The sequence below is a fragment of the Kwoniella mangroviensis genome (assembly GCF_000507465.2).
Source record: "Kwoniella mangroviensis CBS 8507 chromosome 1 map unlocalized Ctg02, whole genome shotgun sequence".
Lineage (NCBI taxonomy): Eukaryota > Fungi > Basidiomycota > Tremellomycetes > Tremellales > Cryptococcaceae > Kwoniella > Kwoniella mangrovensis.
In genome coordinates, this window is record NW_027062534.1 from 4,571,108 (window position 1) to 4,595,244 (window position 24,137).

At 45.6% G+C, this 24,137-nt stretch overlaps 8 protein-coding genes across 8 annotated transcripts; 4 read left to right on the forward strand and 4 right to left on the reverse strand.

Annotated features, from left to right (window-relative positions):
* Positions 1-339: 339 nt before the first annotated feature.
* On the forward strand, positions 340-1,902 carry I203_106830 (uncharacterized protein; the record flags this gene model as incomplete). The annotated part of the gene is made up of 6 exons (XM_019151547.1): positions 340-467; positions 549-843; positions 970-1,351; positions 1,412-1,460; positions 1,524-1,673; positions 1,749-1,902. The coding sequence occupies 6 exons, from the start codon at positions 340-342 to the stop codon at positions 1,900-1,902; spliced, it is 1,158 nt and encodes a 385-aa protein (XP_018999171.1).
* A 609-nt stretch (positions 1,903-2,511) lies between these two features.
* On the reverse strand, positions 2,512-4,635 carry I203_106831 (uncharacterized protein; the record flags this gene model as incomplete). The annotated part of the gene is made up of 6 exons (XM_019151546.1): positions 2,512-2,686; positions 2,820-3,081; positions 3,178-3,382; positions 3,448-3,717; positions 3,786-4,435; positions 4,557-4,635. The coding sequence occupies 6 exons, from the start codon at positions 4,633-4,635 to the stop codon at positions 2,512-2,514; spliced, it is 1,641 nt and encodes a 546-aa protein (XP_018999170.1).
* Positions 4,636-5,428: 793 nt separating this feature from the next.
* On the reverse strand, positions 5,429-7,759 carry I203_106832 (uncharacterized protein; the record flags this gene model as incomplete). Its single annotated transcript, XM_019151545.1, has 2 exons — positions 5,429-7,227; positions 7,384-7,759. The coding sequence occupies 2 exons, from the start codon at positions 7,757-7,759 to the stop codon at positions 5,429-5,431; spliced, it is 2,175 nt and encodes a 724-aa protein (XP_018999169.1).
* Positions 7,760-8,701: 942 nt separating this feature from the next.
* On the reverse strand, positions 8,702-10,300 carry I203_106833 (uncharacterized protein; the record flags this gene model as incomplete). The annotated part of the gene is made up of 1 exon (XM_019151544.1): positions 8,702-10,300. One exon carries the CDS (start codon positions 10,298-10,300, stop codon positions 8,702-8,704), a length of 1,599 nt encoding a protein of 532 aa, XP_018999168.1.
* A 1,776-nt stretch (positions 10,301-12,076) lies between these two features.
* On the forward strand, positions 12,077-14,690 carry I203_106834 (uncharacterized protein; the record flags this gene model as incomplete). The annotated part of the gene is made up of 8 exons (XM_019151543.1): positions 12,077-12,437; positions 12,507-12,891; positions 12,971-13,375; positions 13,434-13,677; positions 13,749-13,790; positions 13,894-14,151; positions 14,267-14,525; positions 14,578-14,690. 8 exons carry the CDS (start codon positions 12,077-12,079, stop codon positions 14,688-14,690), a joined length of 2,067 nt encoding a protein of 688 aa, XP_018999167.1.
* Positions 14,691-16,409: 1,719 nt separating this feature from the next.
* On the forward strand, positions 16,410-18,993 carry I203_106835 (uncharacterized protein; the record flags this gene model as incomplete). The annotated part of the gene is made up of 14 exons (XM_019151542.1): positions 16,410-16,843; positions 16,962-17,056; positions 17,108-17,200; positions 17,270-17,325; positions 17,379-17,465; positions 17,530-17,657; positions 17,720-17,792; positions 17,852-18,038; positions 18,102-18,183; positions 18,241-18,332; positions 18,414-18,530; positions 18,581-18,599; positions 18,667-18,873; positions 18,945-18,993. 14 exons carry the CDS (start codon positions 16,410-16,412, stop codon positions 18,991-18,993), a joined length of 1,719 nt encoding a protein of 572 aa, XP_018999166.1.
* Positions 18,994-19,304: 311 nt separating this feature from the next.
* I203_106836 (uncharacterized protein) lies at positions 19,305-20,148 on the reverse strand (the record flags this gene model as incomplete). Its single annotated transcript, XM_019151541.1, has 3 exons — positions 19,305-19,396; positions 19,464-19,549; positions 19,670-20,148. The coding sequence occupies 3 exons, from the start codon at positions 20,146-20,148 to the stop codon at positions 19,305-19,307; spliced, it is 657 nt and encodes a 218-aa protein (XP_018999165.1).
* A 1,578-nt stretch (positions 20,149-21,726) lies between these two features.
* Positions 21,727-23,689, forward strand: I203_106837 (uncharacterized protein; the record flags this gene model as incomplete). Its single annotated transcript, XM_065518062.1, has 9 exons — positions 21,727-21,982; positions 22,039-22,120; positions 22,165-22,286; positions 22,385-22,493; positions 22,547-22,711; positions 22,758-22,972; positions 23,028-23,263; positions 23,336-23,602; positions 23,660-23,689. The coding sequence occupies 9 exons, from the start codon at positions 21,727-21,729 to the stop codon at positions 23,687-23,689; spliced, it is 1,482 nt and encodes a 493-aa protein (XP_065373366.1).
* Between the last annotated feature and the right edge of the window lie 448 nt (positions 23,690-24,137).

Here is a 24,137-nt window from a genome sequence, read left to right on the forward strand (position 1 = left end):
ATTAGCGCTCATACGTCCGGGGTGGATAGTAGTACGGGTAATGAGTCGTGCCAGTTCTGCCCACCGTAGGCTGGACCAGATCGGATCGGATTCCTACCGCTATCTTCGGGCTCTTAACCGCCAAGAAAGTGATGTTCTCGAGAAGTTTAGATAAGGATTCATCAGTCTGTGCTGAGCTCAGCTAAGCTCGCAGAAGAGAAAATGGCATATATAAAGAGCGGACGATGTCAGGAATAAGAAACCGCAATGGACACCCTTCATCATCATCCTTCTCTTCCTCATCTCTGCATCTGCTCATCACCTGACCTGAACTGGACTATCGATCCGTGATCCATCGTAATGTTGAAGAACCTGTTGGCCATCGGCGCACTCTGTGCATCAGTTATTTCCGCTTCGCCCGTCACCGTGAAAAGGGATGATTTCGGATTGGAATGGATCTCTAAGGATTCTTCTTTACCCAAGGTTGTGTAAGTATCAGGATCACTATCGCTCTTTATCCAGATTCAATGTCAATATGGTAGTGTTACTGACCACTTGTCTTTGTATAGCCTCTACAACACTGGTGGTACCATCGTCTCCACCTCCAACTACTCAACGATTGACAACGTAAATTACGGTTCTGGACCTCGTGTGTTGCCCGAATACCTGATCGGCAACTACAGTATTATCCTTGAAAAAGCCCAAATCGCCATTGTCGACATGTCCAAAGCTGGTGGTTCATCCAACTTGAACTCGACCTTGTACTTCAACGTCTCGAGAGCTGCCAACGAGCACTTGTGTTCTGAGGGAAGCGATATTGATGGAGCTGTCATGTTTCACGGTACTAACACTGAGGAAGATACTGTGAGTATTTTGCGATTCTTTCGCTCATCCTTCCTGAGTTTGAGCTATACCACTTCATCATACGAGTTACTCCACTATCATGGAACAAAAAATTAATGTTTTTTTTTTATTTTCGATTCCTAATAGTTCTTCGGTGTCGACCTCACCTTAAACTGTTCCAAGCCATTCGTAGCTACCGGAGCTATGCGACCTGAATCGTACATCTCCAACGACGGTCCCTCGAACTTCTACCAAGCCGTCGCGGTCGCTGCTGATCCCAAGGCAAGGGACAGAGGTGCATTAGTAGTGTTCAACGACAGGATCTCATCCGCTTTCTATACCATCAAGACCAACGGTAACACCCCGGATACCTTCAAGGCTTTGGAACAAGGTAATCTAGGTGCCATGTTGGGTGGTCAACCATATTGGTTCTTCACCCCTTCGTACCCTGTTGCCAGATATTACTTTGACCTTTCCAGTATGGAGAGTGGGGAGGACTTACCTCATGTAGTTGTATTGTTCGGTTCTCGTAAGTCGAAATGATCATGACCCGACCGAGGGGATTCATCGCTGATTCATTCTATTGTAGAGGGCTTCGATACTTCTCTAATGTACGCTGCAGTAGCCAACGGTGCCAAGTGAGTTCGAAATGAATTTCCTAGAAAAACGGGAACTGACGGTCATATTTCTTGTTACTACAGAGGAATCATCATCATGGGCGCTGGTGCAGGTCAACTATCAACAGCAGCAGCTACCGTCGCAGGTGAACTTAAAGCTCAAGGTGTTCCTGTCGTAGCTTCCCTTAGACCGGTCACCGGTGCTTCTCCACCTAAACCGTACGAGCAAACCTAGTGAGTGTCCAAAACATACCATACACAAGCAATGTTCGATGTTTGCATTCGTTTGCTTATGTACTGTGGCTGTAGCATCTCATCAGGATACATGCAAGCTGGTAAGGCCCGAATCCAACTTCAACTGTGTCTCGCGACCGGTATGGGCTGGGAAGGGTGTAGGGATGTCTTTGAGAAAGATATGAGAGAGGTAATCTACAACGACTCTACCGAGTATTACTTTTCATAAACCTGAATCTGGAAACCAAAATAATCTTGAATCCGCAAAGACGTCTAATATGGTACGAATGGACAATTGGTGATGGATGGGAAAGAAAGAGGTATAACATAAGGATAAAACTAGAATAACAAAATAACAAGATTATAATCATAATTTATATAATACACTCATTTGAATTGGGAAAATAGGGAATTTGGGAAAAAGATAATAAACCTCGTTATATTCATCATCTGTCCTTGTATAGGTATTGAATCTATGCAACAGATATCTATATAAGCTCGTTCGATACCCGCGTATATATAGACGGTCGGAATTGAAGAGGCAGAGGACAGTATCATCACGTCGATCTTATCAGTCACCGTTTCATTTCGACGACTCATTTGCAGTATTGCAAGATGAATAGTCCAAATCTGAAATCAAGATTCATTTCGCATCTCATCATTTTATTCGGTTAACAAATTTTTAAAATTTACTCTGATTCTGAGACTACGACCTGTTGAAAATTAGTTGCAAGGATATAGAAAAAAAAAACACTTTTCCGGTCTATCATTTATCGTTGTGATTATTGCCTCGAATTACAGCATATCAAAAAGAATGATCGATACCCAACATCCCTGCCTAATTATCGAAAGCTTCGCCATCCTCTCCCTGACCGTTGACTATGTATTGACCATCGTCACCTGGGAAGAGATCGACGGAATATCCTGTTTCCGGGTCGATGGCGATCTTCATTGGTGGGCCATTGAAATAGACTAGAGCTTCAAGTTCGGACCACGCGGGTTTATCATACAGCCTATCAAACGAAGCAATGATGATGAAGTGAGTATGTCATGTATACGATATGCCTTGTTTGATCACCATGATTATTTAAAGAGGACTTGAGTAGGAGTGTGAAGTGCAGTGGAAGTGATATAATGTTAACTCACTCATAGATCCCCACTCTGACTTTCCACAATTCGATCTTCCCACTGCGGCCTACAGCTTTGGCGTCACCGAGCTTCTCATCCAACCAGAACTCGACCCGCTGATCATTCTCAACAGCCTTGATCAGGTGTCTAGGCTCGATGGTAGGTACTGCATCCCTAAAGATGTGCGCATTGGTCGACCGATCATTTGCAATCAACTCGTCGAACATGGTGGGTTCGTTGAGGTCTTCTTCGGGATCTGATGCAATCGAAGGGTTGTATACTAAAAAATCAGCCAATCAACCAAGTCAGCTTACTGCATTGGACAGACACAGGATTAAGAATATTGTAGATTGACAGACAAAGTGTTTTCACTCACGCTCGTCATTTTGCAATTCACCCATTTCAACGACCTTCTTCACGTCGACAAGTAGCTTTTCGAATTTCCAGATCGGTTCTCCACTGTCAAGGTCTTCTGGAGTTTCCTCAATTTGGAATAACAATCCATTATGGTAGATCGCTTCGGGTATACCCTCTTTGAACAATGTACGAACGATCATCTTGTCATTGATCACTTGGTCAGGCTAAGTGTGAAGGATATCCATTAGTAATTACTTCATGGGAACCGGTTTGTTGTTGTAACACTCACATTTACAGAATCCCAGAACTTGATTGTCAAGTTTCCAGTACCATTCCAAACTTCTTCCTCGCCCCATCCGATGATAGCGAATCGGGCTTTTGTCCATGTTTCAGAATTGGCCATGGGTGAACTGAGAGTTTCAGCGTTGATCTTCTTCACGTCCTCTGGTGTACAGCCTTCTTCTGGTAGTCCTGGTCCTTTTGAGCTGGGAAGGTAAGTAGAGGGGATCGAAGAATCGTCGATCTCCGAATCTGATCTGGTCGAATCAACGATCTTAGGCTAATGGATCTCAATTCGTCAGCGTATGTTCAACAAGTTGCGTTTCAGTGTGGACGAGCAATACTCACATCACTCCATTTACCATCTGGACTCAGATCCATGATAATCTTCTTACCCTCCCCGATTTCTCCAATTTGAGCTAACATCTGACTCATGGCATCCAACATAGTCCGACCGTCCAATCCGGAAGATCGATCCTTTCCATCACGTACATCTACTTTACCTTCAAGTTGAGTACCGATATCGACTTTTGACTCCTCCTTTTCCCCCTTGTCAAATAAGTCTCGAGCTGCGTGTATGTCCTCGCGAAGTTTGTCGAGAGCTTTATCGTAATCACCTCCTGCTAAACCTCCGGAAGAAGCGGGAGGAGAAGAAAAAGGTGGTTTTCTGGCCAAGGTAGGAAGGGAGGTACCGAACAATTTCGCTTCTCTGGTAGATCTGGTAGATCTGGATAAATTAGATCCAGCATCGAACAAAAGACGTTTAGTCGGATTGATACCTGTTCCCCTTCGAGCGGAGAGGGCAATACTGCCTGATCCGATAAGTAAAACCATTGTAGTAGTTAAGATCGGGTGAGACGTGAAGTAAGTGGATAAGCTTTGAAAGATTGTTGAAGAGGCGCCGTCGACGAAGCCTTTATTGTAGATTGACTGAAAGAGAGCTTGAGCCAAAGGGTGGGTGGAGAGTGGTGTGGATTTTGATGGAAGTTGAGGTTGGTCTGGAAGGAACATATTCAATCAGCTACAGCCATACAACGAGGTATATGTGTCGTGCATAGAGCAGATCAAAGTGTAGTTCGGGGTGACGGATTCGAAAAGACTGTAAAGTTAGAGACTCACGTTGTTGTAGTTCAGCTTGTTGTTCTTCCTCGTTACTAAGATATAAGGTATCACCAAACGATTCGAGGTATTTGGGCATATACCAAGTTATGACACATAGATTGGTGGATATATGATGAGATGTATGACACAAAGTATATCCAGATGAGAGGGATTGGAAGATCCGACGAGAAGATGGATTGCCTACTACAGCCTCATATATCTGTCATTCGAAGGACGAGATGGACACTTCACTTCACAATCCAATCATCCAAAACCTCGAGTTCCCACCGATGTCCGAGCGGAGACAAGGTACCTCTCATGCTTCCTCTCTTAATGCGCTTGCTCATTTGAGCTGAGTTCGGAATGACATCTGACAGGGGTAGGGGAAGGGGCAAGAGTATCATACGGAGCAGAGATCAATAGGCAGTAAACATGTGCAGATGGAAGAAGCAAGAAGAAACAAACATGAAATGAAAAGACATGTTCAACATCGAGATAACAAAGAGTCGGGTTCAGGCACCGAAGGGGGAAATGTCAGATAACCCACGTATGATTCATGTGAACATCGTATTGTCATGCATCACAACAACAGAACAACAGCATACGATGCATGAGAGGTGAGGATCAAGCTATCTACAACCGAGGAGGGACAACAATACTGTGCGATACTTACATATATAACAGGGGAAAAGGGGTGTACAACGGGTTGGGACATAGAGAGAAACAAGCCATCAGGTTAGGAGAAAAACAAAAAGAGATCTTGAAGGAGAGAAGGACAAAAACCAACAACCGACACTCGAGAAGGTGATCAAGCATTACAAGTTACGAGTAAGACCATTCATGTCAATTGTTGATCCAGCTTATCTTTTCCACCATCGGTGACTCATGGTCTAGTGGAAAGGCCAATCCCCGAATCTCCTTCTCACCCTCCCAACAGCCCACGCACCAATACTTCTATCCTCTTCGTTTCTATCCTTTTTCACTTGTCCTGGCTCCCGTTCAGCGGAAGATGAAGGTTGATACCATCCGAACCCCTTGATTCGCCATAGATCGTTGATATGCGCATGAGGCAACGAATGGACAGTCCACCAATGAGCATGTTGTTGTGATTGGCGATTTCGTCGTGTTTCAGGAGTTACTCTTGATTGAGTGGGTGGCGCAGGAGGAGGGGGAGATGGTGGATCTTCATCCTCGTCATCCTTTCTTTCAGATGCACGGGACTTCGTGCTGGAGGTAGCAGGATTGCCGGTCGTTTCTGATGGGCTATCGATGTTCGTGTTCGCTCTGTAGGGATTCTTGACTTTATCAAGTGGAGTTTGGAAATTGATTCCCTCGGTAGGTCCGAGACCAGAACCAGAGGATGATTCCAAAGCATCGTTCTGATCTCGAGGTGTTGTGCTTTTGATATCAGTTGTCGCACTGGTTTCCTTTCCATCCGCTTTGTCCGCCAAAGTCTCGCTGACCTGTCTGCTCTGATCATCCATGTACGACTTCCTGACTCCCTCGATGGCTTTCCTAATATCTCCCAGAGGCATCACGTCGTTGTGTCCTCCTGCTATTCCAAGTCCGAGTCCTGCACTGTGAACAGATTTAGGTCTACTTTGACTTGGAGAGATGGATGGAACAAATGCGGGCATAGCTGCAACATCGGCACTTTGGGTTGAAGAACTTTCTCCTCCTCCACCAGAGACTGATCCGGATCCACCAAGGCCTGATCCTGAGCTAGAAGAAGAACTGGCTTTAGGTCTACCGACCTTTGATGTAGTGTTACTCTTCTCTTTCACCTCTTTCAACTCTCTTCCCAACCCTTCTAAGACACTTCCAATCTCATCCAACTTGTTCAAACCCTGTTTACTAAGCTGGTTAGTCAAGCTGACTTCTCCGGAGATATCTTTGATCATAGATGTACTGAGATTCGATAATTTATCGGAGAGTAGATGAGACGCCGTATTGAGCTTAATTATCTCTTCGAGTATCTTGCTTGTACCATCAGCAATACCGGGAGAGGAGGAGCTTTTGACCAAAGATTGCTGAATTGCTTCCAAGTCGGTTTTGAGTGATACCAAATCACCTTGTTGGGCATTGAAATCCTTGGAGATCATCCTGAACTCTTTCTTTAGATCATTCTTCAATTCGTTTAAGATCAATTTGATGTCAACCTCGTGAATATTCCCGCTAAGTTGGGTATTGGAAGATTTGATTGATAGTGAATTCTCAAAAGGAGTTTGATTCGGTCTAGCTTGATGCTTGACATCTTTCCACAAATCCGAATCCGAGTTTTTGGTCAACCCATCATTCTCCGTTCTGGATCTGACATTCCCTTGCCCATCCTCCAATAGCTTCTTAATACCTATTAATTCCCTACCCAATTTACCCACTGCAGAAGCTTCATTCGACCTGGTAAGTTCAACCAGAGCCAGCACCTCTTGTAAACCTTTGTTCACCTCTTTCATCCTATTATACGTTTTGTATGATACCATTCCAGTGAACAATACCACCAAACCACCAACGAGGTATACACCGTTGTTGGGATTTGTCGACTCGCCGATATTGGAATTTGCTGAAGGAGGTAAAGAAGGCGAGGTGGAATCGGAATAAGGTAAGAAGGGTTTAATCTTTAGGGCATCGTTGTATCCTGCTCGGTAGGTTGTTCGGAGGATCGTATCGAGGATGAGTAAATTACGGGATTCTAGATGATAAAGTGGAATGAGGTGAAAAATGTCAGTGTCCTCTTCTCTGACACCACATGAGGACATGGTCATAGTTCTAATCAAGATGTGGATGTGGTTTTGGCTTAACAGGGGCTACAATGAATAGCAAGGTGTGAAGTATCATCATCACTCACTCGATGATTCATTCCCAGACTGATCACCAGCACCGAAAGATGCGCCCTCATCATTGTTCCCCCTTGAGGCGTTCACCTGTCCGACCGGCTTAGCATCCTCCTTTTTGTGATCACTATCATCATCGATCCTACCGTGCCCATGACCATGTCCACGTTTAAAGAAAGGCGATTGATTCTCTTCACCATCACCACTGCTAGTATTGCTCCACTTCCTCACCCATACTTTTCTCTTCCACCTTCCCTCGGGATCTTGGTCTTCCCAGGTCTTCTCATACTTATCCCATCCATTCTCTCTATCTCCCACCTCATCTCCCAGATCGGTATCGGTAGATGATCTATGAGTTCTCGCAGATTCACACGAGGTGAAGAATCTCATTATGTCGTTGATCACCTCTCACACTGGTACATGTATGTTTGGAGCGGAAGCGTGGTGATAGGGATGGTTGTGAGTGGCGATACTGCTGCTCGAGATCCTACTCGACTAGGTACGATAGCTATCGGTAGTGTTCATAGATCGAAGATGGATGGGACGATGATGATGATGATGGGAATCAATGTGGTATCGTACGTGATCGTCGTTCAGCTGACCTCGGTCATCCAGAGTGGAGGTCAGTTCTCATATCTGTTGCATATCTCATCATATATATCTATCTCATCCTTATCGTAGTCACAGTCAGTCATGATCAGTCTCATCTTGCATAACATATCCACAACAGGGTAGGGCCCGTATACATACGCAGCTGCTTATACTGACATACTCATCATACTTGCATAGGTAAAGATATATATCAGATCGGATCAAAGGGTACCTTCAATCAAGAGTATAAACCTGGTGTGGTTGTATACAATCGTATAGACATGAACATATAATGTCCAATAAATAGGAAACGAAATATTGAATCGAATATAGTTCACTTATCAGACTAGACACTGGAAAAGAAAGAAACTACGAAAAGACGGTAAGGACGTTTTAGACTATTGAAAGGTCAAATATCCACACATATAGTGGAGAGAGGGTGAGAGTGATCTGTTCGATATCGAAAGCATTAGAAAGAGAGGAAAGAAGAAAAGAAAGTAATGGTTGTCGGTATGTTGACTTTTTGTTTGGATTTGGACGATATGTATGTGAACATATACGTGTCCGACTTGAGGAGCTTTCGTGGTACGTGAGAAGCTACGACCGGTCTTCAGCACTCAATGAAGAGGTGAAGATAGAGGTTGGGACCCGACTTGTTGATTTGACTTCTAGAGGCTGGAGCCGCTTGAACCGATGCTGGAATACTGGATGGATGGTTTGATCGAATGAGCGAAAGTTGATTTACAGATACGAAGCGATCTGATCCTTTCCGATCAAACCCCTGTCAACCAAACTCATCAAGACTCCCGTGAGACCGCTGAGCTTGTTCTCAAGATCTTCAACCTTCTTCTCGAGGTATTCAGATCGTTCGATCTTGGCTCGTCGTTCATCTCGGGATTTCTTGGCGGCATCTTTCGCCTTATCTCGGTTGTCGGCTATCCTCTCTCCGAATTCCTGGGCAGCTTGGAGCTTATCTGCTGCAACGTCCTTGAGCAGCATATCGAAAGAAGGATATGACTGAATCTGGTTGATATCCATACCCAGGATAGATTGGGCAGAACCATCTTTGAGGAATTTTTCGGGAACGACGGATTTAGGTCGAGCGGTAGATGGTTTGCCAGAGATAGTCTTCTTGATGGTTGCAGGTGTAGGAGATCCAAGTTCGCTTTCGTCTGCACAGGAAGAAGATGGTGAACCGCCACCTTGAAGAGAGATAGTCTTGGATTTGACTGAACCTGAGCCAGGTGGTCGGCCCCTCTTCTTGGTTGGCTGAGCCCCAACAGCAGACTCGGAAGACTTTCGCTTGAGGGTGGTAGATGCTGGTGGGCTAGGTGGAAGAGAAAGCTGAGAAGGTCGGATCGAAGTAGGTGAAGAAATCGTGGAGGTAGCAGATGGGAGTAGCTTATCCAGCAAAGCATACGCATCTGTTAGATCATTGACTGAACCAGGTCCAGTGGAAGTCAAGGAAGGTTGTTGTTGCTGAGCAACCTTCTGTTCACCCAATTTACCGAGGAGATTGGTAAGACCCAACTGACTAGCTGCATCAGCACCCAGATCAGTGTGAAGGCCGAAGTCACCAAAGCTGAGACCAAAGGTGTTGGTCATTGTAGGATCGGTCGTACCTCTGCCATCGGGACCTGGAGCAGGCAAGGGTGCGGCAGCCGTAGCAGTGAAGTCGAAGTTGAAGTCGCCTGTGGGCTGTTGGATATCCTCAGGTTGGTGAGTGATACCGACAGAAGTGGGGAGAGGGAAGTCGAAATCAAAGTTGAAATCGAAATCAGTCTCTGGGTCGAGAGCAGCTGATTGTTCCGACTCGGTGGACTTGGGAGTAGCAGTTTGACAATCGGATGGTGCTGGAGAGTTGGACATGAGAGGTACTTTGGTAGCCTCACCAAGATCCGCATCAACCAGGAACTGATCCCAATCGACTGACCCCATGTTCATGTTGAGATTATCGAAAGTGAATTCCATTGAATCGGGCTTCGTGAGAGGAAGGAGAGGTAAGGGTGGTGAGGTGGTTGTAAAGTTCAGAGCTAGATTAGGCTCGGTCGGATGAACCTGTGACAGGTGTTCCTGAGATATACTCGGTTGACGAGAACTGGCAAGTACGGTCGTCGTCTTTTGTTGCTGTTGCTGCACGTTGAGTGAGACTTTATGGGTGGCTCGACCTAAGTTGTGACGTCGGGTTGTGATAGGAGGTGGGGGGAGTCGAGTCGGTAGTGGCGTGAAGGCAGGAGTACTAGATGATAGTGTACCTTGTGTAGGTAGATATTCTTGATGACTATTGATTGATACATGACGATGGACGTGTCGGAGAGAGAAGACGGTATGATGTAACATGGGTGAACGGTAGGTGAGGTAAGATAAAAGGAGAGACAAACAGACAAAACATCGTCAGCACGTGTAACCATTGTATGTGGTGAAGAAGGAATTGGCAAAAGCTATGTATGTGAAAGGAAATAGGGAATGGATGACTCACGTCTTCTCTTGGATAGACTGTTTAACGTCCTTGGACTGCAGGTCACGATTGACTAGGTAAGTGAGTTGGGGAGGGGTCGAGTTGGACACCGAGCTTGACAAGTTCGGAGTTGTTGCTGGGCTGGTTGTTGTTGTTGTAGTTGTTGACACGCGGGGATTTGAGTGAAGCAAGACATCTTGGGCAAGAGTTTGATGAACCGAAGTTCGTTGGTCGTGGTCTGGTAAAGTAGTTGAAAGTAAAAGCGGTTGTTGATGACTTGTAAAGTATCGTCCTGTATTTAGACGACTGGGTTCTCTTCTGTTCGAAGACTGTTCACTTAGGCGGTGAATTGCATGTTGGATGGTAGTTGTATAATAGCTATGTAAGTCGTATGAGGAAATTGGTCTGCTGCGTTATGGGGTTGGTGGGCTGAGCCAGTGAGTCGATGAGAGACAGCTGTGAGTATGGTCGCTGTCGTTCAAAGTGTCTAATGGGATGTCCAGATGGGTTATGGGTTTATGACGAGAAGAGAGAAGGGGAAAAGAAAGCAGAGAAGGGGAGTGGAATGTGCGAGAGAGAGCAGGTTGGGATTCAGGGTCTCCAGCTGAGTTTGGTGCCATCGGCGTTAGACACCGGAGTTATACACGAGGCAGCTGGGTTAGGTGTGCCGGTAGGCGTCAGGGGAATAGGTTCATATGGTGAGTCCTTTGTCCCCTTTGTGGCACTCTGGGGACTCCACCAAACAATGGTCGATAACGAACGTTTATCTGTCTCTTGAGAGCTACTGAGTACAGTATAAGTATTCTCATCCTCCTTATCAGACACGTTGCTTGTTCACTTCTTTCGTATGATCAGATCTCTCCTATCTGCCAAAGCCTCATTCGAATCAATCAGTGGTCAACCCACATCATCTGATGCCGAGAACAACCAGCGCTATACGGGAAGGGGCAAGGAAATAAACCATGAACGTGCTCTTTCTCCTTTACCCATCTCTGGCTATTCCAGGTTGATGATCAACCATGACTAGATCAACATGACACATCTCGACTTGTTTCATGTCCATACAGTATCTCTCTCCCCGATACATGCTGAAGCGGGGGAGCAAGGGGATGTTAATGACCAACGTTCCATTTCGGATCAGCGCTAGTGACTGATCACTAAGAACTGGTTTGTTGGTGATGTTTATCTCTTGGGTAGCAAACGAGTATTCATGTCATAACTCTATCACTTACCAATATCAGCACTTATAATACTGACTCTCATCTTGTGTATCTTTGAACAGCGGTCCATATCATTCTCACTATAATTGTGCATACTGTAAACAACAGAATCAAACCGGATTCATCGTCATCGACATCTACCTAACGTCTGATATTGGTGAAAAACACGCTGCGTCATATTGTATCAGCATCAGCTCCATCGACTCGGACAGTTTGTGGATCTCGACGTGAAAAGAGCAATCGAAAGGAAAAGAAGCTCATACGTGATTCGTATATATGGATCCTTGGCACTTCGCTCAAAGGAGTGGGCCTATGACGATATAGACGAAGGTCAGGAACTGTGTAGAGTCTCGAAGATAATAATCAGTATAAGAGCCCACCAGCATATCATCCCACGTTGTTCATATCGCTATCCCACAACCCAGATCCCACCGCATAATGTCATCTTACCAGACGTGTTCAAACTATTCAAGAGGAAACTCATCTCACATCGTCTATCCTCTCACACCACCTCAAACACCAGTATCACAAGCCTATCAATCGCCGACCACAACTCCAGTTAAACATGAGAATACAAAATACGATGGAGATTCAGTTCCATCTCCATTGTCATCTGCCATTCCGGACTTCGACTTGAATTCTATACCCGAGGAAATCCCTGATGATGAACGCGCCCAGGACGAGATCTCAGACAGGTATATATGGAGGAAAGGGATGAGCGAGGCGGAGAAGGATGAGAGGGAGGCGTGGTTGTGTGAGAAAAGAGATAGGAAAGGGCTGAGGATCGTCATTGTTACGGGTAAGTTGGCTTAAAATTTTTTGATGCTATAGCAGTACTCAAATTGACATGACAATACCAATCACACAGAAAACTTTCTACCTAAAGTGGACGGAGTAACTCGTACCCTCTCAAGACTACTCGAACACCTGCAATCTCAGGGTCACGAATGCATCCTCCTCGGTCCCGCATCCACTTTGTCATCCTACGCTTCTCATCCACTTGTAGGCACGTTGGGTATTCCATTGGTGGTATACCCAGGATTGAAGTTGAATTTTCTTCGACCGAAATTCCTAAGTATCATTAGGGATTGGGAGCCCGACGTGGTGCATTTCGTCGATCCGATCTGGCTGGGTGCCCAAACGATATTGGCTATGGAATTGGGTTGGGCAGGTGATAAATGGTTATCCCAAGAAAGCGATTCGCCGACGATGGGTAAAGGGCTGGGTGGAGCGGTGGTAGCTAGTTATCATACGTAAGTGAGACTTATTCTTCTTGATAGGAAAATGTGAAAGGTCAACCAGATCGCTGTACTTACGAAAAGCTCTATTCAGTAACTTAGCAACCTATGCGACCCTCTTCGGCCTCTCCTTCCTTACTCCGATAATTTGGGCGTTTCAATCTTCCCTTTACTCCAAGTTACTACTCACTCTATGTCCAAGTCCCAGTACAAAGTCGATGCTCGAATCCCAGTCGTTCAACGGGGTAAGGCTCTGGCCAAGAGGTGTCGATTTGAGTCAATTTGGACCTCACAAGCGAGATGAAGCACTCAGAGCCAGTTGGGGTATAAGTATCCCCGAGAACAAGGAAAAGATGCTTCTGGAAGACACTAAGTATGTTTTGGAAAAACAAGGAATGATGACTCCTCCTTTAACACCTTGGAATGGTCCTATCAATGGGGCGTCCATTCCCCATGGAGTTGATGAGGACGAAGTGGTCTTACTGTATGTCGGTAGAATGTGAGTACCATTTTAGATGTCACAAATCACCAAATACTAATGTAAGTATCGCAAACAGATCATGGGAGAAGAATCTCCAACTTATCCTCTCAGCCTATTCACTCCTAGCTCAATTTCTTCCTGAAGGCTCGCTGTTGCCTAAATTAGTATTCGTAGGGGACGGTCCAGCCAGATCCGATCTCGAAGCGAGATGTTCTGCCGAGAAGAACTGGGACGTGACCTTCATGGGTCATAGACAAGGTGAAGAATTGGCGAAATGTTATGCCTCTGCGGATATTTTCGTTTTCCCCAGTTTCACAGAGGTAAGCCGTTGTGCAGTGCGAATGACTACTAGATGAGAAGCTGATTCCATCACTCGTTGATCTCTTTTTAGACATTCGGTCAAGTTGTCTTGGAAGCTTTGGCATCTGGATTGGTAAGTATACCCCATTTGAACCATCCCCTTACTTCTACACTACTTTTCTTGGTGCATATCACCTCAAATGAGATGTGCTGACTCTTACCTGAACCATTGACAGCCCGTGGTAGGACTAGACGCAGAAGGCACTCGAGACCTCGTCACCCACGATCAAACCGGATTATTACTCTCTTTACCAACCAAGGAAACAACCTGGCCTCACGCTTGTAAGTCAGACTCGCCCTACTTCCAAGAATTATCCTCCAGCTATGCAGAGATGATATCGACATTGGTGATGGATGGCAAGAGAAGGAGGGAGATTGGTAGAAGAGGTTCGACTGAAGGGATAAAGGGATATACATGGTGGGATGCGATGGAGGTGAGTGATATAACTATACATAATCGTAGACGATCAGTCTGCTATTAATGCCTGATCCTCATATTGCCGCTTTGCAGAAGAGGGATATATGCTGACCTCTCTTGGGTGTTTGAAGGCCTGCGTGGACGGGTATAGAGAGTCTATGAGGATATCTCGATCGAGACGAAACCTTCAGGTTATACCTCACTCCCCTCCCGAGGAAATCGCCACTATACCATGTCCCGTACCGAAATCTCGAAGGGGATTATCATTAGTGAACAGGGTAGTAAGCCGAAGACTAGCATACAAGGAGCCTAGATCACCTATCAAGGGAGGTAGAGGAAGGGTTAGGTGGATGTTATCAAAGAAAGACGAAGGAGGTTGGTTGAGTATGAGTGAGTGACGTCTCTCTCAACGAGAAGACTGAAGATTAATATATTGTGGTAGGAACACTAGTCAAGATCATCATGACTCTCTGTCTATTCTACGCTCTTTGGAGACATCATATATCTCAAATCACCTCCGACTCTTTACTAGAAGCTGGGAAATCGAGACCTTGATCACCGGAACCACCCCGACATCCTTGTCATATTTAGCTCTTTAATCGGAACGAATTTGTCTGTCCTATCAAGGAGATTAGAGTTCTTTCGCTCCGTTTCTATAACGTCCTCACTTGAAATGACCTTTAATGACCTGATTTCAATTTCTTTATACCTGTATCTCCTCTATTTAATTTGAGCCCCGATCTTTCTACCCTCTGCAATATCGGCTGTGTGCCATTTCGCATATAATATGACAGTGCCGTTTGTAGTTTGTTTCTGATGACAACATCACGGTACCTTGTATTTTGAAAGATTTCATCATCATATAGACATACACTTAGTCCGTCCTGTGTTCTGAGGTTTACTGTATCAAGCCAATGTACCTTTTTCCATATACTACGCAGGCCAATTTCAATCTCGACCAGCCTAACCAGAATACATGAAAGAACTTGAGGTCTTCTCGTTTGACCTCCGATCAAGCAGAACTATCCTTCTTCAGAGACACGGAAAGAGGTCAGGCCTGAACACGCATATTGCAATACAGTATACCGCATATACCGTGAAGTTTGTGGAAAACGGGGATAAGTCAATCTGACATTACTTATCAGATTCTTTCCCAGTAATGACTGGTAAGTTGTGGCCGGTCAGCTTCACCTCTCTGCTTTGTGGATGTCTCTCCAAACACAGCTCGACTTTGATCTGGTATTGGCCTCTTGCTTTCATACTTGTAACCCTAGAATGGATTTCCAAGTACCAGTGATAGGAAGAGTACTGACACAGTGGAAGGAGGATTATATTTTATATATACAGTTTCACAAGTATATCCCAGGTGGGACGGAATCTTTTTTCACCATATTCTTGCTTCGATGGACCTCATGACACATGTCTTCCATTCCGAGACAAGAAGTGCTCTTCCTCAATAGGGAAACAAGGTGGACCTGATATTGTTCGTATTGATCGGACTGCTGAAAATCACAGGTGATACTGCCACCAGGGACAACCATGCAATAAGCTACATTGAGTGATTCGCCACTCATAGGTCATCAGGTATATATATTGCTGCGTTTCTCCTCGTTCGTTGGTCTGTGTCGGGTACTTATGCACAACTGTTTATTGCCTCTTCGAACCCATTGTCCACCGAATGATAGCTCATGTATATGCCCTTCGCGTGTACATACGAATGAATAATAATATATATACTCCAGTAAGCCGGCGATGTTATTCTGTTGAATCTACGTCACACTCCTGCTGTATTATCCCTGAGATCTCCGATCGATCTGACTAATACGAGCAACCTGCAACCTCCACCTACCAAGATATATTGTTCCAGTCCAGCTCCACTCTACTTGCCAATTGGAAAAACTACTCGTGCTCGTATGTATAATTCGATCATTCGCCGTTTGATGCACCAGATAACGGTACAGCATAGTAACATGACCCAGACAAGACCGACGGGACGAAGATGAATAAGCATGTCTCGTTTCGACGTGATCATAAACTCTCTCGGACGCCGACGTCACTATTTGGTGATGGAATCCCGTATATAACAATACATGCTGACAATATGGACCGCTTATGATTCTGGGATAAACCTTTCGCTTGTGTACGTGTAATCACCTCTACCGAGTGGACGTTCCTTCAGCGGGCTATTCCTTTTTTTCCACCTTTCACGCTGACTCGGTACCACGGTCGATTACAAATCCCCACGGTTGTCGCAGTATATAGACAATCCTCGCCATGCCTTACAACGCATTTCAGACCACTTTGGTGGGCACAGTCATACGCTTAGTATCAGGTAATAGACTGCTGAAATACCAAGATGAGATCGAATGTCCAGAGCGTTATACCAAAGAAGAAATAGCTAGACGGCAGAAGGAATCACCTACACAATCACGTAGGGTGTCGAGGTATGAAACTCCTGCTTCAAACGATGACGTTACAATAGTAGAGGAGACGAATCCACCTCGACGATCAGATTCTGATGAGACCATTATAGAGGGAAACCCAGATCATATCAAAGATCTGCAAAAGGGAAGAGGGAAGGAGGCGGTAGGAGAGCACAACAACAGTAGTAATACTGGAATGGCGAATAATGAACAGCAGGCTGAAGAAGGGATGAAGGAAGATCCAAACTTGGTTACTTGGTATGGTGACGATGATCCTGAGAACCCGTGAGCATCATCGCTCCTCTTCACAAAGATATATTTGGGAACCCCTTTCATTTCTGGCTTTCACCTGCCATATTGCAGGTCAGTCATAGCTAATTTCAACATGTTCATACTCATACAGCTACAACTGGTCGACCCGATACGAGACCTTCGTCGCCTTGCAGATTTCTTTCCTTACTTTCGCAGTCTACATCGGCTCATCGATATACTCAGCAGGTATAGAAGGGATCATTTAACAATTTACTGTATCTCAGACAACCGCTTTAGTAGGATTGACAGCGTTCGTCATCGGTTATGGTATTGGTCCAATGTTATGGTCTCCAATCGCCGAACTGTCAAACGTAGAAAGAATGCCCGTCTGTGAGGGATCCTGTTGTCAACCTAGTTATCGCCAAAGGACGGAAGGCTGAATGACGAATGACCATACAGATGTCGCTACACTCTTCATTTTCGTCGCATTGCAATTCCCAACAATCTACGCCAATGTAGGTCAAGAGTCACCATAAACATTTGAGTTTACAGCTGATTGCCTCTGCAGAATATCCACACCTTACTCGCGATGCGGTTCTTTGCTGGATTCTTCGGTAGTCCCGCTCTAGCAGTCGGAGGGGCAACCATGGGAGATGTGAGTTTTATTACCCATCCCACCGGCCCACAATCATCAGCTGACGCATCAACATCCTTCATAGATGTTCAAACCCAAACATCTGGCATATGCTATCGGTGTATGGGGCTGTGGCGCGGTTTGTGGTCCAGTCATAGGACCTCTGCTAGGAGGATTTACATATCAAGCTAAAGGATGGACTTGGCCATTATGGTGAGCACAAAATATGGCTGCAGATAAATATGAGAATCAGAGCTTACTTTATACACATGTAGGGTCCTCGTATGGCTCTCTGGAGGATGCTTCTTGTTGATCTGCATCTTTTTCCCTGAAACTTCTGGTAAAAATGTCAGTGCACCGATACTCAAGCTTTAGTGGCTTCGCTAATTGTTTATCATGACTTTCAGATCCTACATAGGCGAATGTTAAGGCTCAGAAGGATTACCGGAAACAACGACCTTAAAACTCAAGCAATGATTTATTCAAGCCATCTATCTGGTGGGAGGGTTGTATATGAAGCTCTGATTAAACCTTTCGTGTTGTTCTTCGATCCAATTCTACTGGTCTACAATACTTATCTTGCCCTTATCTATGGTGAGTCCCACAACTCGACTGCTTCCATCATCACATCACCTGATCGAAACCTATGGTAAACAGGTCTTCTCTACATCTGGTTCGAGAGTTTTCCATCAGTATATATGGGAGTCCACGGTTTCAACCCTGGTGAATCTGGTACAGCGTGAGTATAGCATCTCCCCGTTGTCTCCACAGGAAACCATGTTCACCCTTGCTTCAGCTTCTTGGGTATATTCGTCGGGGCGTGGGCAGCCTGTGCTGTATTCTGTTACTACATTCATGTGTATCTAGAACCGATCTTCGACGCAAACAGTGAGTGACCTATATCCGCAATAGTAGCTATATAAAATTGCTCAAGCGATCAAGTACTGATTGATGGATGTCATTGCGCAGATGGCTTGATCCCATGTCCAGAAATTCGATTATATCCTGCTCCCATCGCTGCCGTCTGTATCCCGATAGCAATGTTCGGCTTCGGATGGTCAGGTTCGGATGGTCAGGTCAATACGAGTCAGTCCACTGGATCGTCCCAACAATATTCACCGGCTTCTTTGGCGTAGGCGCATTCATTTTGTTCCAGTAAGTCGCGTGAACTCGCTCTTGTAAACCATTATTTGACATCCGGAGCTGACTAGATGTGATCTAGATGCATTTTTGCCTATTTCGGAGACGTATTCTACGAAGAGATCAGTTCCGTCTTCACCCTCAATGACCTCTTCAGGTCATCTTGGGGTGCCGCTTTCCCCCTATTCGCTAATGCCTTGTTCAAGCATCTGGGTATAGGAGGTGGGAATAGTCTGCTGGGGGGTTTGGCATGTCTTTTCGTGCCTGCTCCTTTCTTGTTTATCAAGTAGTGAGTGATCAAGCTTTTCACCTTCGAAGTTATCTCATAGTTGATGTGCTGATGCCATTATCACTCGATAGTGGTCACAAGATCAGGGAGAAGAGTAGATACGCTTCGAACAAGAGTTAGACGTGGAGTATGCGAGTAAACGACCTAGAACGTTTCAGGACTCTGAGATGGTAGTAGTACTCGATTCGTTTCCCATTATCTATCATCAAAATGATACGAGGTAAGCACGAGTATCTTCTATTTGGTCAACCATTCCATAGAAGATGTAGCGAATAACAACCGAATGTAGCATATGCATTGATACAAGTCAACAGCCATGCAATACCGCTATCGTAGAGTACAATCATCTCGCATACAGATACACGTCTGGTTCACTTACAAATACACAAACACTGACTTATAGAGAACCATCTTTCTCCCAAGTCCATATCCTACTCGCCCTTCTCTTTCACTTCCTTGCCATGACCTTGTCTTTGAATTCCCATTGCATATTCATACACCAACCTACCACCAAGCATAGCCGCTACAGAGACACAAGGGCGTCAGATTTCTCTCCTGTGATGACTTTTTCGTAATGCAAGATTGCTCACAATACAACAACGCCGGCAATGCTATCGCATTGAGTATGGTCGTAGTCTGGGGTAAAGGTTCGCCGGGGTAATAGCATCCTCTGTACCTGTATACCCGGAAGAAGATCCGACTATCATCAGTATGTGATCATTTCGAGGGGCGAAACGAAACCTAATGAACGAACACCTCGAGAACGGAATGCTTCTTTGATGCAAAACTGACTCACCAATTATGAGCTGCAAGTGCCACCACCATATCGTTCATACTAGCATGCTTAACCGTCATCTTCACTTTCCTACCTCCATTGTCACGCATATTCCAAGCCGAATCGACAACTTTTGACCAATCTTGTCCTTTCTCAAAGTACTCCTTCCTGATGAGCTCATATGCTTCACCTGCACCAGTAATAATAGCAGGTAGAGCTGATACGACCCCTGCACCAGCCGCGTAAAATCCCAAGGTCGATAAGGTTGCTCTGGGAGGGAGAACGGAAGTAGGATAGATAGAGAGAGGTAGAAGATCCAAAGTGGATATACCGAAAGAAGCTGTCAGGAAAGCTATTGGCCAATGGACGGTTGCAGGATGAATTGGATGACCAGCCGATAGATCGTCGTGTCCTGGGACTTGGCCTTGAAGAAGTTGAGAGGATTCATGAGCGACTTCCTCGGCTTTGCCAGACGCGGTAGAACGAGTTGATACGGGCATGATGCGTCACAAGTGTCGATTTTGACATTCAAGGACAAAGTGTCAAGAATCAAGTCGCTTGAATATAGATATGTACATACAGGCATTACTCGTAATGTCAGGTCAGTCTAAGATATCCCATCGTACTTGTATATCTATTTCTCACTGGACCAACCACGATGAGATGATGACAGGATGACGATCTCAGATCGATCGAGATAAGGGAATGAGGGAATCTCGATGACGTTTACGGAGATTACCATCTTGTCGTTCAATGGTGACGCGGCCGTTGTGACATGTGACTCGAATCCTACATCGCCCTTCACAGAGGAAGAGATGCATGATGATTGCACCACCGTCGTCGTCCGGAAACCAAAAAGTCGTGAGCTCAAGCAATGTTGAAACCGATTGTGATAACAGGGAGCTTATTCATGCCGATCGTAAAATGCAGAGTCTCATCCAGGTTTTACAATAATAATCTGGACGTTGGCGAGGTATGATAGAAATATGAGTTTCGAGCTGATGTACACTATGACAGATGATGAGAAGCTGACAATGGGGAAGCTCACCCAGTCTCAATTCCCACCAATTGTTGGGCAACCTCCAAACAAGAAATGGCCAGACGGTGATCAAAGCACGCAAATCAAAATCAGTTCTGCATCTTTTCACCCCTATTCCATCAGGGAGGGAGTCACGTCGCGTTCCTGTCGTCAATTAATTTAGGTGTCCGACTTTTCAAGAAGCCTTCCATCTAGGTGTCCGGGACCCGCGCCTCGCTGAGGTACAACTCACTGTCGCGCATGAAGTAACGCCGTCGAGCGCCCGTAACCAGCTGCTTGAAGAAGAAATCGACGCTCCTCATGACCAGATTACTGTGAGGATGGTTTGCTTGGCGATTGTTTGACAATGATGAACTCTGCGTTGGGCGTTCGATGTTTTAGTATTCAGAGTCACATTTGGTTGACAAGTTACGGCTACTGCATCGTCTCGAATACGACTGAAGGGAACGGGATCTGCTCTTCAGTCGACCATGAAGTGCCCCCATAGCTGCGGATTGGGGCGTCTCTAAGTGACCGAACGGGTAATTTTGCGCGCACAAAAAACACAGATACCATGATCTCGATTGCTCAGCCCCAATGCATCCTAGGTGACAGACTGTACAGTTCTTCTTTGCTCAGGTGAGCATTATGCATCCGACTGAAAATCCGCCATATCGACGCCCGACAGCAAGACCCAAGGCACCTCAATAATACAGGAAGTCGAGAAACAGTCTAAAGACCATTGATTGTATCACTGGCTATCGGACCCGAAATTCTCGGATTTGATCGTGGTTGCTGACTCATACATCCTTATCACAAATGTTCCGATGTCCAGCAGTGCTAAGGGAGGAGAAGCTGCATTCCTCGAAAAGTTATTGACGCTAACTTTGATCCCGAGGATCATTTGATCTAGTTGATTGAGAAGATGCGGCCGAACGAGGATGCCAAGTACACCCAACACGAGTCCGAGGTAGATTTCCCACCTATAGAATATAAATAAGCCTCCCGAGAGTATTCCCAGATCCCTCTGTTCGGTGCTCCCCATACGATCCTCTCCAAGATGTCCGTCAACGAAAGAACAGGACTCGCATCAGACAACCAAGTCGATAACGAGAAAGGCAGAGATCTAGCTTCCATACCTACCCTTCCTCGGGAGGAGCAAGATGAAGAAGGCCCATCTCCAAGTCGCTTCATACCCCTCAAGTACCGTCTGATTGCATTTTCCATGGTGGTTTTCTTCAATACCAGCTCTTCGTTCTCCGAGAGCACTCTCAGTCCGTTGAAGTCTACATTCCGAGAGCAGCTCAAGGTCACTAGTGAGTAGCACTCAAGAAGGTGATTGTCTGACTAGGTACAGATGCGCAATATGGAGCAATCTCGTCCGCATCAAGTCTGGTCAACACGATTCTGCCTGTGATTGGGGGGCTGGGTATCGATTACTGGGGTGCTACATAGTAAGTCTATAGCACCTTCAGGGTCATGCTGACTGGCATGATAGCGCATCGATCATCTGTAGTACTTTCATCATGCTCGGAGCCATTATCTCTGCCGCTGGTTCGAACACATCACGATTCGGCTTAGTAGTGGGAGGACGAATTTTGATGGGCTTCGGATCAATGGGTGGGTCCATGAATACGATAACGCATAGCTAATCGACACAGTCATTGAATCTGCTCAGCTCAAGCTATATACTCATTGGTTTCGCGGAAGCAATCTAGCCCTTGCTATCGGAGTCGACCTGGCGTGGAGCAGGGTAATATCTGTGATTTCGAGAAGTACGGCAGTCCCAATGAGTATGATCAACGGTTGGTGGGGTTGGGCGCTTTGGTAAGAGTGATGTGCACATTGTGTATGAGACCAAGCTCATGACAGCTTCTCAGGATTCCCGCATTTACCACAGTAGCCAACCTTATCATCTGCATCATGTATTGGGCATACGAAAGGAGAGTACCCAAGCAGTACAGACCGCCTCTCGGGAAAGACGCGGCGAGGAAAGAAGGGGCTTTAAGGAAGGCCATCGAGTTCAACAAGATATCAAGATGTGAGTGAAGGTTGATTGGTTGATATTTCCGTCGCTGACTATCCTCCCAGCCCTCGATTCTTTTGGCTCTTTGCAGGCATCCAATTGTTCCAGACCTCGGTTGTTGGTGTATACAGTAGCAACCTGGCAGATATCCAAACGCAGACTCGAGGCACCTCGAAACTCGCTGCGGGTTACAATTCTAGTCTTCAAAGTGTTGTGCCCATCGTCATGATTCCCCTGGTCGGGGCGTTCATCGATAGATTTGGAATGCGAATGTACTTCAGTAGGTCGATTCATCGGGGATACCTATCTAGTCTTCGTTGACCGTTTCGATCTAGTCTCGTGGACCGCGATGATGTACGTGATCGTGATAGGCCTCATCGGCCTTACCCAAGTTCATCCTCTCGGACCTATCATCCTCGGCTCTTTTGCTTTATCCACCTATGCTATTCCCTTCTCCGCTTCGATCCCAGTCATGATTGGCGATGCAGACATGCTGGGAACGGCCATCGGGATATGGAAGGCCTTTGGTAACGGTGGGATCATCGTCTTTGACGTTGCAGCTGGTGCCATTGTGAGTGAACTAGACCTCGCCTTCATTGAGATCTTTGAATGGTCGCTGAAAATCACCTTCATCGACGCGTAGCAAGACTTGTCGGGCACCAACAGTTACGACAATGTGATCTACTTGTTGATGGCTTACAAATCCTTACAAATACTTTATGGATTTTTCTTCGCGTGGCTGGATGGGAAATGGCTGGCTAACTCACTCCGTAAAGGTGAGAAGGAGAGAGTCGCAATTCGGGAAGCAGCACTGGCAAACAACGTTGTTCTGCCTGGATGGAAGCCGTCTAAGTGGGGTATGTGGATCGTCATGGGCGAACTCGTTGCCTTGACAATCACTGCTTGGGTAGTGAGTGCTGCATCTCACCACTTCTCGAATATGTCGCTGATCCAAAGACACTCGCAGGTGTACATTGTATATTCGCTTGGAAAATAGATGCGATGACAGATTCATATGGACCCGATGATGAACATTGCGATGATGGAGTTTCGTATAGGTTTACAGCGTCTTTTCAGTATGGCTATAGAGAGATGAAAGAATGTGAAGCTGGATGCATGGTTTGACGATATGTTGCTGAGCTAGCTCTCGGGTGCAGGATCATTAGATTCCACTGAGTTACTGAGGATATTCTGCACAAACACCGTCTGAGCACTACTCGTACTGAAGAGGATTGTCCTCAAATCATTGATTTCCGTGCATATGAAGAGTGGTGACTGTTGGACCATACTACTGATGATGTTAATCAAAGAAGTGATGGGTGTGTATATGATATGTTCATTTATGAATGGATATGCGTTGTGTCGACCATGCTAAAGAAAGTGTATTTTCTCTTTCTACCTTTTGACTTTTCACTTTTTACTTCCTGTATTCTGTTTACCACTAC